This window comes from Orycteropus afer, unplaced genomic scaffold (genome assembly GCF_000298275.1).
Source record: "Orycteropus afer afer isolate SDZICR_OR568_19922 unplaced genomic scaffold, OryAfe1.0 scaffold00041, whole genome shotgun sequence".
NCBI classification, from domain to species: domain Eukaryota; kingdom Metazoa; phylum Chordata; class Mammalia; order Tubulidentata; family Orycteropodidae; genus Orycteropus; species Orycteropus afer.
Window position 1 is genome coordinate 5,970,418 of NW_006921628.1, and position 17,837 is coordinate 5,988,254.

General features: G+C 36.0%; 1 protein-coding gene across 1 annotated transcript in view; it reads right to left on the reverse strand.

Moving 5' to 3' along the window:
- The window catches only part of TASOR (transcription activation suppressor), a 61,495-nt gene that overhangs the window by 29,012 nt on the left and 14,646 nt on the right, over window positions 1-17,837 (reverse strand). The window contains exons 6-11 of the mRNA XM_042780466.1: window positions 16,000-16,161; window positions 13,187-13,311; window positions 11,522-11,553; window positions 10,720-10,825; window positions 8,634-8,737; window positions 8,450-8,553 (exon numbers count right to left, since the gene is read on the reverse strand). Coding sequence (XP_042636400.1) covers window positions 8,450-8,553; window positions 8,634-8,737; window positions 10,720-10,825; window positions 11,522-11,553; window positions 13,187-13,311; window positions 16,000-16,161 — 633 coding nt within the window. The remainder of the gene's footprint in view (window positions 1-8,449; window positions 8,554-8,633; window positions 8,738-10,719; window positions 10,826-11,521; window positions 11,554-13,186; window positions 13,312-15,999; window positions 16,162-17,837) is intronic.

Below are 17,837 nucleotides of genomic sequence, written 5' to 3' on the forward strand. Positions count from 1 at the left end.
GAAACAGAATTGAGAACTCAGAAAAAGATCCATCTACCTATGGACAGCTGATCTTTGACAAAGAGCTGGAATATATTAAATGGAGAAAAGACAGTCTCTTTAACAAACGGTGCTGGGAAAATTGGATATCCATCCATTTGCAGAAAAATGAAGCAAGATCCACAGCTTATACCATATACAAAAACAAATTCAAGATGGATCAAAAACCTAAATATAAAACCTAAAACTGTAAAGGTCATCAAAGAAAACATAAGGGCAAATTTAGGGGCCCTAATATATGGCATAAATAGACCGTCAAACATAACCAATAATACACAAATAGCGGATGATAAACCAGATGACTGGCAACTTCTAAAAATTAAATTATTATACGTATCAAAAGACTTCTGCAGAAGAGTGAAAAAAAAAAAAAAAAAGAAACTACAGTTTGAGAAAAAATATTTAGCAATGATATATCCAATGAGAGAGTTACCTCTAAAATTTATAGAAAACTTCAACATCTCAACATCAAAAAGATAAACAATCCAATTAAAAAATGGGCAGAGGACATGAACAAACACTTTACCAAAGAAGATATTCAGGCAGCCAACACACACATGAAGAAATGCTCACAATCATTAGCCATTAGAGACATACAAATCAAGACAACAGTGAGCTATCATTTAACCCCAGCAATAACAGCAAAGTTCAACAAGTCAGAAAACAATAAACGCTGGTGAGGTATGGAGAGATTGAAGTTCTGATACATTGCTGGTTCAACTATAAAATGGTACAACCACTATGGAAGATGATACAGCGCCTCTTTAAATAGTTGGAAATAGGAATACCATTTGATCCAGCAATCCCATTACTAGTTATATATCCTAAAGAACTGAGAGCCAGGATATGAAGAGATACATGCACACTCATTCACTGCAGCACTATTCACAATAGTAAAGAGACAGAAATAACCTAAGTAACCACAAATGGATGAAACAATAAACTATAGTACATACACACAATGGAGTACTAGGCAACATTAAAGAATAATGAAGAATCCACAAACACCTGATAACATGGATCAACTTGGAGGACATTATCCTGAGTGAAATAAGTCAATCACAGAAGGACAAATATTATATGAGTCTACTAATATAAAAACTCAAGGAAAGGTTTACACATGGAAAGAATAAGTCTTTGAAAGTCACCAAGGGTGAGAAGGGAGGGAAATTACTAAGTAGGTAAAAGACATGTATTAATATGGGTGAAGGGAAAGACAACACACAGAGATACCAGGTGACCTGTGCAATATCACTAAGGAAAAAGACAAGAAGAGGTGCACAAAGAAACATACACAACAAAGGTAAACACTATTACATACACAAACCTGCATCACATTAATAACAATCATTAATATATGAACGGGTACGTATGTAGACAGGCAACATGATCAGATATGGACAGGAAAACTAGACTACACCCATGACCATATATAGGTTTAGTTATTGATGTTTCTACGTAAGTGTATGTATGAGCTGTAAAAATGTCCATGTATACAACAGAGCTAAACGGGCAAAGATATGAAAACTTCTTAGCCATAACCAAACATCTTGAAGGAATAGGTCACTGGGCCAATGAGCTCAGGACCACAATCGTGGGAACATCAAGGTCAACTGGCATAAAACAGTCCACAAAGACAACCGTTCTACATCCTACTTTGGTGTCTTAAAATCTTGCAAGTGGACACCTAAGGAGCAATTACTGGTCTTTCTTTTTCCAGAGCAAAGAAGAGTGAAGAATTCAAATCAAAAATGCAGGGAAATAATTCGTCCAAGTGACTAATACTCAGCCTTCATGACCCTGAGACCAGAAGAACTAGATGGTGCCTGGCTATTACTAGCAACTACTCTGAAAGAGATCACAATAAGAGATCCTGGGTGGAGTGGGAGAAAATGTGGAACAGACATTAAAATGAATAAATAAATAAACAGGCTTACTGGTCTGATAGAGACCGGTGGAAGCCCCAAGACTATGACCCTTAGTGACCTTTCAGACCTGGAACTGAGCTCACTTGTGTGGCTCAACTTTCAAATAACAGACAGGACTACGAGGTGAACAGTTAACACTACTTTTTAGAAGAATCACACATAAGAGATCAAAAAGGCAGTATTTGCCCAGAGGTAAAGCTCAGAAGGCAGGAATACATAGAAAAGGGCAAAAGGAAATGGTAACTACAGGAAGTGGGAAAAGTGCTGTGGGGATTGTAATCAATGTCACCAAACAAAACATTATGAACTGTTGAATGGAAATCAAAATTTACTTTGTAAACTTTCACCCAAATCACAATCAAAAGTTAATTAAAAAAAAATAAATAAAAGGAGTAATAGGCTAAAACTTCTCTCCTAGAATAGTTTCTGGTACATATTAGGAACTCAGTAAATATTTATGGAAGAATAAACAAGAATTTATTTTTTAAAAAATGGCACAGATTTCAAAAAGAACCGAATACAGCTTTTGTTGTTGTTGTTATTTGCCAATGAGTTGGACTCGACTCACAGCGACCCCTCTTTGGGTTTCCGAGGCGGTATCACTACAAAAGTAGATTGCCCTTCCGAAGAGGAGTGGCTGCTAAGTTTGAACCACCAGCTTCTGGTTAGTAGTCAAGTGCCTTTGGCACTACGCTACCACAGCTCCTAAATATAGCTTTTAGAAATGAAAAATATTCTCTGTGAAATGAGAATCTCAACAAATGGATTAAAAAGAAAATGAAACCCAGGATTAAAGATGGATTTTGTAAACTAGAACTTAAATATGATGAAATTACCCAGAATGCAGCAAAGAGAAAAAAAGGTGATAGAAAACACAAGAAAAGAAGGTAACAGAAAAGACAATGAAAAGGTTTGACACAGACCTCTTCAGAGTCCTAGAAAGATACAATACAAAAAAGGGGGCGAGGTACAATCAAAGTGATAGTAGCTAACAATTTTCCAGAACTAAAGATTTAAATCCACAGATACCGAGCAGGAAAAGGAAAGAAGTCTATAGCCATATTTAATGTAATTGCAAAACAACAAAGACAAAGATCAAAAAGCACTCATGAAACAAAACAAAACAAAAAAGATCACCTACAAAGGAACAATAATTAGACTGACAAGTGACCTCTCAACAGAATAGAAGCCATGGGACACTGTAGTATAGTCAAAGTGCTAGAAGAAAGTAACTGTTCTGTCAACCCAGAATTGTCAACTATACCCAACAATTAAAGAATATCTATTTTTCTCAAAGAAGGGTCATGTACAGAAACTGACCAAACAGAAGATCTTAAATCAAGTTAAACAAATTTCAAATACTTACCACCTGTTCTGGTTATAATGCAATTAAACTCAAAAAAGACAAAAGTATCTAAACATCTGGAAATCAGGATCTGTGCCACTGGATCATGTCTCAAAGTAGAAACCACAGTGGAAATTTAAAAATATTTCTAACTGAACGATAATGAGAATATGACATATTAAAATATATGGAAAGCACATAGAGCAGTACCTGGACCTGAAAATTAAGTGACCATTTTCCAACTGAGTAGAAATAAACAACAAAATAAGCCCAAAGAAAGAAGTTAGAGCAAAAAAATAGTATGATAGGACAACAAAGAAATGATATTGAGGCTGGACACCAAAATTTGGTTCTTAAGGCAAATCAATCTCTGGTAAAAGTGACCTACGAAAACAAGGCACAATGAAAATACGATCATGGAAAATACTCACTGAAGATATTAAAAAAGATAATATATGAAAAATATATCTTAATAATCTTAAAACAATGGGCAAATCCGTAAAAAACAAATAAAAATGATAACCTATCAAAGTTGTCCTAAGAAGAAATAGCCTGAAAAATTTAATCAATGCTTAAAATCATTCATAGATTCATCCATATCCATCCCTTTCAGAGAGTAGAAAAAGAGAACACACTACCTGATTGTGGGAAAGTACTATTAAACTTTGATAAAAGCTAGACACACACAAAATTTGTAACATAACATTCAAAGACAAAATTCAGATTTGAAAAAAACAAAAAATACTGGGTTCTAAACCAGGAATGCAGGAGCTATTTAACACTGGAAAAATTATATAGCTCACCTTATAAAAATACCATTTAACCACCTTGATAAATTGGGGAGGGATGAGCATTTAATAAAATTAAACCATTCACGGTTAATAAAAATCTCAAAGAAGGAAAAATTTAAAACTGATAGAGGTTTCTATGAAGAATCTACTGCACACTTCCTACTTCAATGCTGAAGAAATTAGGTATGTTCCTTTTAAAATCAGCAACACAAGAATGCCTGCAATTACCACTTTTATTCCACACAGTACTAGAGTCTCTAGATTGTACAACACACAAAAAAAGAAAGTAAAAAGTTTAAAAACTAGAAAGGAAAAAACTGTGTGTGTGTGTGTGTGTGTGTCCCCGTCCGTCCCCATACTTGCAAACTGAGTTTCCTTTAGGAACAGGTTTTCTTTGTTATTTAATGAGGCCATACTTATCAGTATATGGTGTGTCTTAAACTAATCACTTCTGAGATATACAGAGAGGAGACCAGGCACAGAAAAAAGGAAGAACATATGGAGAAAGATTGATATAAGATCACCAAGGAATGGAGGTACCAAGGAAGAGAAGGTGAAAAGAGATGATTTTCCCTGAGCCAACAGAGACCATTCCCCTAGAACTGGAGCCCTAATTCAGAGTCTTCTAAGCCGTGAGAAAACAAATGTTGTTTGTTAAAGTCACTCACTCATGTTGTTTCTGTTATAGCAGTACTAAGATGGGGCAATCTACTTCCGCAGTGATACTGCCTCGGTAACCCAAGGAGGGGTCGCTATGAGTCAGGTCTGACTCGACGGCACATAACAACAACAAGAAGCAACTAAGCACTGTTACTCCAAGATAATGAAATCTCCATAGAAATCCCACAGAATATATACAAAAATGAACAAATAAGATCACTATTTAAATCAATCACCTTTCCAGATACACAACACACAGAAAAGTACTGAAAGAATACCACTTCCAACACCAACAAAAAAAATAATAATCTAGGAATATATCTAACAAAACATGAGGATGGAGTTATGCAGTAAATTGTGTGTGTTCCCCACATGGCTCCCCTGCCACGCCCCAAAAAAGGTACACTGAAATATTAATCCTGGAACCCTGTAAATCTAACCCTTCTTTGGAAGGTAAAAGACCCACTTCGAAAATGTGATTAGTTAAACTAACATATGATTTTACTGGAATAGTAGTAGTTGTTGTTAACGCCTTCGAGTTGGCCCCGACTCATAGCGACCCCCTCCTTGGGTTTCCTAGGCAGTATCACTATAGAAGTAGATTGACCAACCTTCCTTCCGAGGAGTGGCTGGTGCGTTTGAACCGCCAGCCTTCTGGTTAGCAGTCAAGTGCCTTAGGCACTAGGCTACCAGAGCCCCTCCAGTAAGACTGGTTTCCTTATAAGAAAAGACACAGACACACAGGAAGATGGCAGAGACTGGAGTTATCATTTACAAGCCAAAGAATGCCAAGTATTATTTCACACTACCAGATTGGCAAATTTTTGCCTAAATCTGACAATATCAAGTACTTTTGAGTATGTGTATCAATGGGAACTCACTGTTATTGTGGGAAACTGGTACAACCAATTAAGAAAAAACAGTGTGTCATGTCCTGTAAAGCCAATCACGTGCATATATTATAGTTCAATAATACATTTCTAGATATACAACTTAGAGAACATCCTTTACATGTGCACCAGGAGATATGTACAAGAATGTTCACAGTAGGAACAATACTCAATCATAGGGATCTCTTTATTTTTTACTTATTAAATTCAGCTTCTAGAACTGACTTACCACTAACCAAAACAGGTATCAAATATAATCTGACTTATGTATAAACCTTCGTATGGGGAAATAAAACTTCACTGGTGTTTTATCAGTTGGGTTAATTTTTCCTGAACTGAGGACTTCCATCTTTGGATTTGAGGATAGTAGAGGGTAGTAAGGAGCTGTGGTAGCGTAGTGCCTAATGTATTTGATTGCTAACCAGAAGGCTGGTGGTTCAAACCTACCAGCCACTCCTTGGAAAGACGATTGAAAGACGATTGAACGATCTACTTCCATAGTGATACCACCTCAGAAACCTAACAAGTGGTCACCATGAGTCAGATCCGACTCAACGACAGTGACTAAGAGGGTAGAAGAATGGCCCACAGAATTATAAGATGCTCAGCAATTTAATAACACTTACGGGAGCTTGAAGCAAGGGGGGAGTGGGGAAAGACAATACAGGGTTTGGAACAGGCAACCAGGCAGCATTCCAGCTATCCCAAAAGGTACTATGAAGAGGAGCTCTCAGGGGTGAGTCAATGATCACCCCTTCTCATACCAGATTCTGCACTGAGTCATTACCAGGTACACTTTTCAGTTCCTTAGCAAGGTGACTATCCTGGGAGGTGTTTACCCCCAAGTGAAGGAGCATGTGTTCCACAGGTTATTTACATGTCCTAACCACATCACCAAAGGTTATTTTTGGACTTAATGATACACTACTGAGATGCTTCTTGGACCTCAGTACCATGTAATGTCCAATAAAGGGTCACCCATATTTTCTAACGTATCTGGGTTTCTCAGTGCTGCAGAAAACCTATTCTCCTAACATTTAGTTATGTGTATGATACTGATAGGGAATGTTTGCTTTCACTGTTTGCTTTCATTTCCCCCAGAAATATTTTCACATACCCTAGGAATTCAATCTGTAGCCATTTATCTAGTTAACTGCTCTGATCTAAGGATATAAAACTTCTCCGAGGTCTCTGAGAGGGCCAAGTAAGTACAGCATGGGGGCTAGAAGTTACAGCACAGAGTGTCTCCACATTAAGCCCCAAGATGCCAGGAAGATTAATCTCCTGAGGTATTCACATCTCAAGGAAGAATAAATTTGGAGAATATGACTGCTAACCAGAAGGCTGGCAGTTCAAACCCACCAGCCACTCCTCAAAAGGAAGACTGGGTAATCTACTTCTGTAGAGATACTACCTTGGAAACCTAAGGAAGGGTTGCTATGAGTCAAAATCGACTTGATACTTGACGGCAGTGAGGTTTTTTTTTTTTTGGTTTAGGTTTACTTAGGGATATCTGGCTCCTGAAGAGATTTTATTTACATACCAAAGACTTAGCGCTAGTATGTCAGGCCAGTTACATTATTAAGGGACTCTTTAAAGAGGAGGGAGAGACCACTGCCTCCTTCCTCCTGACAAGCAAAGAAAAATCATTTTTTCTCATCCATTACCTATGAAGTACAGTGCCCTAGGGGTAAGGACTAGTAGGGCAAAGTGGGACCAACACAATTATCTACTGTGAGGAACTTAGTAAGCAATCTCTGATCCAGAATATCCTGTGTGTATTTCAGGATAAAATAAATATAGATATTAAAAACGCAACATTCTCAAGCAAAAATGGTTGAACTTAAAGAATGTAATCAGTATCACCAAACTGTACACATAGATATTGATAAAATGTTTTATGTGATGTTCTGTGTGTGTTATTAAAAAAAAAAAATTAACAGTGAAGAAAAAAACCTCTCCAGTGCATCTCCGTTCTCATGAAAACTATGAAGAAAACATGTTTGCAAGAAAAGGAGTAGCTCATACAAAATACCTAGGTTTATGACATGTGACAGTGTTATCGTTGTGGAATCCCAGTGTTCAGGAAGATCTGGGATGTCACTATACTTCTTCATTTTGGGAAGACCCAGTCCTCCTTGAACCTAATATAATACATGCTCAGGTAAAGAACAAAATGCCAGTATCCTCCCCATCCTAATTCTCACTATTAGGAACTGAACAGATATTTACTTTTCTGATAAACTCACCATCCAAATTCTGAATATTCACTCCCTGAAAGTTAAAACCAAAGAGATTTTGGTAACTCAATATATAGCCCTACATATCCAAAAGCACTAACTAAACTTTCACCTTCTGAACTCAGGAACTAAAAAGATTTTGATGATGGGAAATATTTATATCATAGGCTTTCTAAAGAAAACAAGAAATGTAAATATAAAAGTACTGCATATGTAGTGAGCTTGTGTGTGTGTATACACACATCTGAGTAACTCCATTTATCATTCTGTGTAATTCAAAACAGAGTCTCCTTGTTACATTCACTACTTAACTATTTGTAATTTGGGTAAGAAAACAATACTCAATATCCATAATCAGCAAGTACAAAAAAGATAACTCATGGGATAACTGGTCTGTAGAAGGTCTAGTATGGTGGCCAAAAAGATGTATCCCAGATGCTATAGTAAAGCATTAGTAAAAGACAAAAATAAAATGAATTGAAATATTAGTACGATCACTTATAAATACGCGTATTTATAAGGGAGAATAAAGAACATTTTGAAAGTTTTCACTTACAAGTTTTTCTCTCTCTAGTTTTTGTAGTAAACTCTCCATATTACTTCCAATTCTTGTCTTTTCTACAACTTCATAAAGGCTGCAATACATTCCATTCTTCAAAACTGCCATAAAAAAAAAATATACAGTAACTATCCAAGTTGAGATTGTTCTTATATATTTTAGCAATATTAAATTACTTTACCTTCATTTGGACCTAAGTATATTTCCTTATAAAACAGTGCAGGAGGGATTTTCTGTTTCAGATGATCAATACTCATAACTGTTTCAACATCTAACTTCTCAGGACTGGAAAAAAGGGGGAAAAAAAAAAAAAGCATGTTTGCCTTTGCTGTGTTTCTAAATTTAGAAATGTTATCACCAAAAACGTATACTCGATAGAAATCAGAAAAGCATTTTTAGCCCCTCTCATTCTAAAGAGGATTCAACATGTGAAGTCCAGAGATATACACAGATAGCTTAACAATATTACCAACCTTTCACTTTAAGCCAGAAGGTATTCCTACACGCCAATTATACTAACCACACAGGTTGTTTTACTAACAACAAAGGCTGTCACTTTATTAAAGACAAATTCAATTAAGTGTTAAAATAATCTTCAAACACCCCCCCCCCAAAAAACCCACTGACAACGAATCAATTCCAATTCATATCGACCCTAATTCCAACTCATATTGACCCTACGGGACAGAATAGAACTGCCTCATCGCATTTCTAAGGCTGGTGGTGTATGCCTAAGGCATGTGACTGCTAACCAGAAGGCTGGCAGTTCAAACCCACCAGCTACTCCTCAGAACCAAGAGTGGGCAATCTACTTCTGTAGAGATACTGCCTCAGGAACTCAAGGAGGGGTCGCTATGAGTCGCAATCGACTCAATGGCAGTGAGTTCGGTTTTAATCTTTACAGAAGCTGACTGCCATATCCTTCTCCCTCAGAGCAGCTGGTGGATTTGAAACACCAACCTTTCAGTTAGTAGTTGATCACTTAACAACTGCACCACCAGGGCTCCTTTTAAGTACTTACAAAGGCCCCTAGTATTTACTAGGTGTACACAAAAAGAATTTTCCACTCTCCTACTGGAGCTCTGGTGGCATAATTCCTAAGGCATTTGAGTGCTAACCAGAAGGCTGGTAGTTCAAACCCACCAGCCACTCCTCAGAAGGAAGACTGGGCAATCTATTTCCATAGAGATCCTGCCTCAGAAACCCAAGGAGGGGTCACTACGACTTGGAATCCATGTGACGGCAGTGAGTTTAGTTTTGTTTTTTTTTTTCCTTATTGTAACACAGAGTAGCCCTGATGGAGCAGCGGTTAAGTACTCAGCTGGTAACTGCAAGATCAGAGATCTGAATTCACCAGCCCCTCCACAGGAGAAAGATCTGGCAGTTGGCTTCCCTAAAGATTGCAATCTTAGAAACCCAGGGGGGAAATTCTATGCTAGAGTAGGAATCCACTTTAAGGTTTTTTAACTGTCACATATGCTTAAACAGGACTGAAAACAGCTTATATATTTTAACAACTTATTATTTATCAAAAGGAAGGTTGGGCAATCCTACTTCCGTAATGATACTGCCTCGGAAACCCAAGGAGGGGTCGCTATGAGTCGGGTTTGACTTGACGGCACATAACAACAACAATAACAATTATTTATCAAAGCTTTTTCCAACAAATTACTGGTAACTTTTAAGTTTATCATGTTCAAATTAGTGTATGAAAAAAAAATTCAGTTAGGATATAACTTTCAGAATTTATTTTTAAGATTTAAAAACACTAAGAAAAAATTTTACGCCATATAAGTGTATGATTATTTACTTCATCCTACAGAGAAATATAAGGAGCCCCGGTAGCATAGTGGTTGGTTACAGTGCCTGGCTGCAACCTGAAAGGTCAGCAGTTAGAACCCACCAGCTGCTCCTAGGAGAAACATGTGGCAATTTGCTCCCATGAAGATTTACAGTTTTGGAAACCCTACAAGGCAGTTCTCCTCTGCTCGACTCTACAAGGCAGTTCTACTCTGTCCTATAACGTCACTATGAGTAGAAATCTATTAGCCACCAAGGGGTTTGGTTTTTTCTTTCCCCCTTGTTACACAGAAACAAAGGGCTCATTATGCCAATAAAGTTTTCAAAGTTATCAAAGTGAACTTTTTCTAAAAGCACATTTATATTTAAGTTCTTTAAATATATAAAAGGAAATTAGAAAAAAAGCTAAGAAGAAATTGCTAAAATTAGCAACCATCAATTGCTATTTTATCATGTAACATACTTACAGCTTGATAGGCAAAAAAGCACGAGTGGCTGACCTCAGAGAAATGTAACACAAAAGCTTTCCTTTATTTAAAAGCTGTCCTTTCCACAAAGTATAGTTAAATTTATCTAAATAAAAAGAATAATGACCCAGTTCAGTCTCATGGCAACCCAGAAAGACATATACAAATTTACTAGAAATAAGTGGAAAAACATCTAGAAATAATGCTTAAGTAGGAAAACATAAAATAAAGTAAAATTTGACATTTACAGAAGAACTCAAATATCAGGATTTTGTTACAGGTATTTTCTTTTCCCACAGAAAATCACTGCTGCTCCCAAGAATAATAAATTTACCTAAATGTCCTCATATCAGAAACCTGAAGAACAAAGATGGTATCTTATTCCTTCAAAGACTACATTAAAAATGGTTAACAAAATACCCCTAATGTCTTGTATCTTCTAATAGCTTTCTTTTCATTGTAGAGAAATGTGAAGACAGTAAATGCCAATATTGCTTTTAATCTTCTCTATCTTACCTAAATCCTAAATGTCTCTGATGAATTTAATTTTAAAAAGGCTGAACTATGAAATCTATTTTATTTTTCACCTTTTTCAGTTAAAGCAGCAGATTTTCAAAGGAAATCTTATGCTAGGACCACCGAATGGTGACACTGTATTATAAACATGGCCTCAAGATTTTTTCTTCAAATTCTCATTCTTTATAAAAATAAACAAAGCACTTAACTTATTGATGTTTTACCATATGTATTTATTCTTTCGATTTACAAAATTAAAAGAGAAAAAACATAGTACGAATCTTACCTGTGTTTCTATCTGCATTAAAGCTATTAGATCTACAAATAAATTTTTGAAAAAGAAAAGTATTACTAACAACATGAAAGTGAACATTCAGGGCCTTGATATAAGTGCATTTTTAATACTGCCTACATTTAAGGAAGCCACTTTAAAAAAAAAAAAAAATCCAACAGAACAGTTCTTTAATGTCTCTTTCAATTACTGTATTTTGCTGACGAATCAAAAACAGCCTCAATATATATCTAAATGTATTCATTCATTCAATTAATATTTACTGAACTACAGGCACAGTCCTAGGTAACAAGGTTAAAGGGGAGAACAAAACAAAATTCCAGCTTTTGTGGAGCTTATGATCTAATAAGAAAGACACAACCGAAAATAAATATATAGTTTACTAGATGATTATGGTTTTAAGTAGTATGGAGATAAATAGAGAAAGAGACATAAGAAGATATGCCTTTTAAAAAAAGGAAACACGGATGCCATCGATGCTAGAAGGAGCATTAAAAAGATCTCAGGGAAGTGTGGGAGTGAACTATGTAGAAAATTGGGGAAAGTGAGCAAATAGCAAAGGCAGAGATCCTGAAGCAGGGGCATTCTGGGCACACTCAAGGTACAGCAAGTATATCTAATCAATGCTTGTTTTAAATATTATGGAGGTCAAAAGATGGCATCAAAGAGGAGGCAAAGAAAATTAACAGGTAAGATTCCTGGGAATATAATCTTATGACCATTAAGTGACAAACGTCTTTTAAAGATCACTTATGAAAGGCACTGTACTAAATGTACCTATCATGGGAATCATAAATATTATCATGAAAAAATGAAAAATACAACTGTCTTGGTATTATGTGGACTGGTACTTGTAGCTGTGGATGGTTTCTAGTACTATTCACCAGCATAAAAAAAAAGTATTATATTTCAAGCAGCTTAAATGGAAGAAGAGGATGTGATCCAAAAAATGGATAATGAAGTCAATCTCAAAAATCTAAGTATTTGATGAAATGTGGCTTTTTAAAACAACAGTATTTCTAAATTAATAGATAATACATATGATTTTAAATATGTGTAAGTAACTAAATTGAAAATAAGTAGTTATTTCAACATCTATGTGAATTCACACATCCAATTTGGTCAAACATTTTCTGGAATCACCACTTGAAGAAAAGGAAAGGTAACTACTTTGTATCTGGTCACCTTATATTAGAGCTTATAAGAAATGTAACAACGGTACTCTTGGAAATCAGAACTACCTGGAAGCTTTTAGGAACTACTAAAGCCTAGTCTCCCCTCTAAATACCTGATTTAATTAATCTGAGGTGGAGCCTGAGGAGCTTTTGCAGAATCTCATTCTCAGCAAAGTTAATGAACACCTAAAATTTCACTTCTAAAAGCTACACTTCTAAAAACTGAACTTACAAACTTTCATATACCAAGAAAAAGAAATTAACCAGATAAAGTTTAAGTAAATTTTAGTTTGTATTTCCATGTAGTCAAAGTATCTATCCTCCACAATGACTTTTTTTTAAACAGTCATTATGAACACTCAAATATCTAATTAAGACAAATTTAAAAAATGAGGAGGAAAAAAAAAAACGTTCTTCTGAGCTCATAAGAACAGAATATATACAAAATACCTCTGGATGTTGTCCAAACTTATATAAGTCTTACCGTGATGAAGGTATAAACTTCGGAGTTTGTATATCATCTTTGTAATGAAAAGACACAACTGCATATGGACACACATGTCTTGGTCTTCGCCTTAGCTCATCAAAGCCATACTCATAAAAGTAATACTGAAGATAAGAAATACAAGATTAACTTAAACTTTAAGAAGGTAAAAAGTACAGAGTGGGAACATTACATTTACCTATCTTATTTTTGTAAATATGTAATTTTTGCTAAAAATCCCCAATAACAGATCTTCCACTGAGACTGTTCAAGAAGAAAGGAGCAAGAGCACATTTGATTTTTTGTAAATCAAGTATTTAGGGGGGAACCACTTTTCAGGGAGGTTAAAATCTACTTTTCACAAGCAATCCATTAAGATATATACATTTTTTAAAATGTCTGTTAAGAAAAATGTTATTTAAGTACCACTTATCAATTTAACTAAAATAATTTGCACTGTATATTCATTTTGGAATAAGGAATATTCTGCTTCTATATACGTAACAAATTCCAAGGTATTAATAAACCCACTATCGTAAAGTTGATTGCAACTCATACAACTCTGTAGAAGAGAGAACTACCCCATAGATTTCTAAGGCTATACATCTTTATAGGAGCAGAATGTCACATCTTTCGCCCATGGAGCAACTAGGAGGTTTGAACCACTGACCTTCTGGGTGGCAATCAAGTGCTTAACCACTGCACCACCAGGGCTCCTGTAATTGGTATTCTAAAAAGTTTACTTTTGGGTTGGCCAAAATTTCCTCATAAAAATATGCTTAACCACATATGGGATCTAAATGCAACAATGAGTCTCAATTTGTTCAGAGCAAAGAAGAATGAAGAAAACCAAAGACAAGTGGAAACAATTAGTCCAAGCAACCGGTACAACATGCAATCCTCAGCCTATATGACTATGAGACCAGAAGAACGAGATGGCACCCAGCTACCATTGGCAACCACTCAGAGGGGGATCTATGTAGGAGATCCTGGATGGAGTGAGAGAACAATATAGAACAAAATTCAGTATTATTTTTTAAAAAATGGGAGGAGACCAGGTTTGCTGGTCTGACAGAGCCTGATGGGACCCCTGAGGCTATGGCCCCTAGCTGCCCTTCAGGCCTGGAATTGAACCCACTCCTGTGGCTTCCAGCCAAACAAAAGACCGACATATGAGATGAACATTTACATTAGGTAGATAGACTAGTTGGAGAGATCAATCATGGGAGAACAGAAGGGCTGTGTATGCACAGGGAGACAGCTCAGGGGGCAGGAGTGCATGGAGGGAAGGACACAGGAAGAGATTAACTATGGGGAGGAAGTGGGAAGGGAGCTGTTGCACTGTGGGAAACTGCAGTCAACGTCATGAGACAAAGTGTATGTGAGTTGCTGTACAGAAAGTGAATTTGCTCTGTAAAAAAAAAAATGTTACAAATGGGGCCTAAGTTCCCAGGTCAGCCCACAGAAGCCAACTCCATGTGAAAAGTATCTCAAAATAAACTAAGAACACCATCTCAACCAAACCTAATTACCACGTAGCTCATAATTTCCAAAGAAAAACACATTCTGGGCTGCAACTGAAGACACAAAACAGCAAAGGGACGGTGGAAGAAAAGTAGAAACATAAGTGACAAAGGTAACTAACACTTTAGAGCACTTGCCTCTCCACTTCATTCATTTATACCACATTCATTAGGTTACGGTTTTGAAATTTTCCAACTATCTTTGAACTTGAGCCATAAAGAACTAGTCATTTTCATTTAAAGAGACTGCCTGAATTTACAAACAAAGGAGCATTGTCCTTCCAACTCCATTCCCCTGGGAAACTTTTGGTTTCAATAATATATGGCTGCTCTAAAAACATCTGGAAATTTTTGGGAAACTTTAAACCATTTTACAAGTGCTCCTAGAGAAACCAAGTTACTTTCTAGTTAGACTTTACATCGATCAATGATACTACTACCCAGAAGGAATCAATAAAGTCAGCTCCAGACAAAGTGGTAAATATATCATTTTTGCTACACATCCCCAATAGGTCTTCCACTGAGACTGTTCAAAAAGTAAGGAGCAAAAGTACATTTTATTTTTTTGTAAATAAAGTGTATTAAAAGAGGAAGGAAAAAAAAAAGAAAAAGAACATTTCCAGGGAGTTTAAATTCTACTTTTCAAAAGCAATCCAATAGAATACACACATTTTTAAAATGTCTAAAAAGAATAGCATTACTTTATGTTAAATTTCATATAAAAACATAACTAAAACTCATCAAATGTTACATTTTAAAATATGTACAGTTTACTGAATACCAATTACAACAGAGTAAAGTTTTAAAAAATTAATTCTAAGATAAATTTGTAACTTTAATAAAAACAAGACGTATCTATGAAATCAATAGAAAAAAAATTAAGAAAGAAGATATTCCAAAAGGATTCAATTTTACTTTTAAAGATAAGCAGAACATCTATACAGGAGCGGCTAAGGCTTCAAATGAAATAAGGTATGCTGAAGGCAGCAGTCATGTAGGTTGTAGCTCACAGTCTACAAGCAGGGAGAGCTAAACCAAGGAGACTGAATGACACTCTGTAGGCCTGAAGAGCTACTGTACATTTCTGACCTGTTTTGGAAACACTGAGTAAACAGCAGCATGAGACAATGGAGCATGAGACAATGGAGTCTAGAAGGCACCTACCCAGTCATGTGCAGAAACCAGAGTCTAGACTAGTATGGTGACAAAGAACTAAAATGGGGACATTTTCAAGAATTTCATGAGAAACAGATAGAAGAGTATAGCTTTGAAGTGGATTCAGGCACCTACCTGAGTAAGCTCATAGGCCCTGTAAGCCAAAAGTGACGTAACTCTATTGGCATTCTTCGACATGTGACATTCATGCTTTGGTGTTGGGTCCAAAGCACTTTTATTTAATATAGATTCCAAACTTTTTACCCCCATGGGGTCATATATACTCTTTATTCTACCCTAAAATAGAAAAAAAACTGTTAAGTTTCCACCCAAACCTAATTATTGGCTATATAACATTACTCTTCCCCTTTCAATATAAATTATCTATACCAATAATTTTCCCCCTTATACTTGGTAATAAAGCAAACTCAACACTTTTTACCAATATTGAAGCAGCAATCACAAGATTGGGGAAAAAAAAGTTATGTGAATTTGTTTATTAACAATAAAAATTCTACTGACAACACTTTTCACTAAACTAAATTACATTATCAATCATATTCCCCTCTTTCATTGTTTTCTTGAAAATTCTTCTGATAATACTTTTCATTAAACTAAACTACATTATCAAAGATATTCCCCCCTTTCCTTCATTCTTTTCTTTGGAAAGAAAAACTATTAAGTTATTTAAGAATTATTAGCTTAAGATCATAAACTACTCTCAAAAGGATCTTAATAATAAAAAAACTAATCACCAATTTTATATGGAAAAGATAGAGACGCCCAGATAAGCAATGTACTACTCCAGAACAGTAACAAAGTAGGAGGCCTCACACTCCCTGATCTCAAAACCTACAAAAAAGTCACTCACAGTAGACCAACAGCCTGGTTTTGGTACAAGAGACACATCAATGAACAGAACTGAAAACCCAGGAGTAAATCCTTCCATCTACTGACAAGCTTATCTTCAACAAAGGGCCAAAATCCATCAAATGAGGAAGAGATCATCTCTTTACAAATGGTGCCAGGAAAACTAGATATCCATTTGCAGAAAAAATAAAACAGGATCCATACCTCACATCATGTACAAAACTAACTCAGAATGGATCAAAGGCTCAAATATAAAATCTAAAACTACAAAGATCAGTAAAGAAAAAACAGGGGGTAATGTAGGGGTCCTGATTTATGGCATAACTACTCTATTAAACAAAGAGCTCTGGTGGCATAATACCTAAGGCATTTAACTGCTAACCAGTAATTGGCAGTTCAAACCCACCAGCAACTCCGCAGAAGGAAAACTGGACAATCCACTTCCGTAAAGATTTACCACCTCAGAAACGCAAAGGGGGCCACTATGAGTCAGAATCAACTCGATGGCAATGAGTTTGGTTTTTGGAATCTGATCAAACCTAACTAAAAATGCACAAACAGCAAAATATAAACTAAGTGACTAGGACTTGCTAAAAATTAAACACTTAGGAGCATCTGAAGACTTTGCCAAACAACATGAAAAATGTCATCAGTGTCTCTGAGTTGTAAATGGGGAAGGTGCTATATTGACAAATGCCTTGTGTATGTTTTCACCACAATAAAAGTGAAGAGAAAAAAAAAAAAAAAAGACTTTGCCAAAAGAGTTAAAAAAGAGAACCTAGAGACTGGGAAAAATTTTTAACCAACAACTTATCTGACAAAGGATTAATCTCTCAAATTTATAGAAAACATCAACAACAAAAAGACAAAACAATCCAATTAAAAAATAGGCAAAGAACATGATCAGACTCTTCACCAAATAAGACATTCAGGCAGCCAACATATACATGAGGAGATGCTTACGACCACTGTTGTTGTTATGTGCTGTCAAGTCAGACCCGACTCATAGCAACCCCTCCTTGGGTTGCTGAGGCAGTATCACTACGGAAGTAGATTGCCCAACATTCCTTCCAAGGAGTGGCTGGTGGGTTTGAACCGCCAGC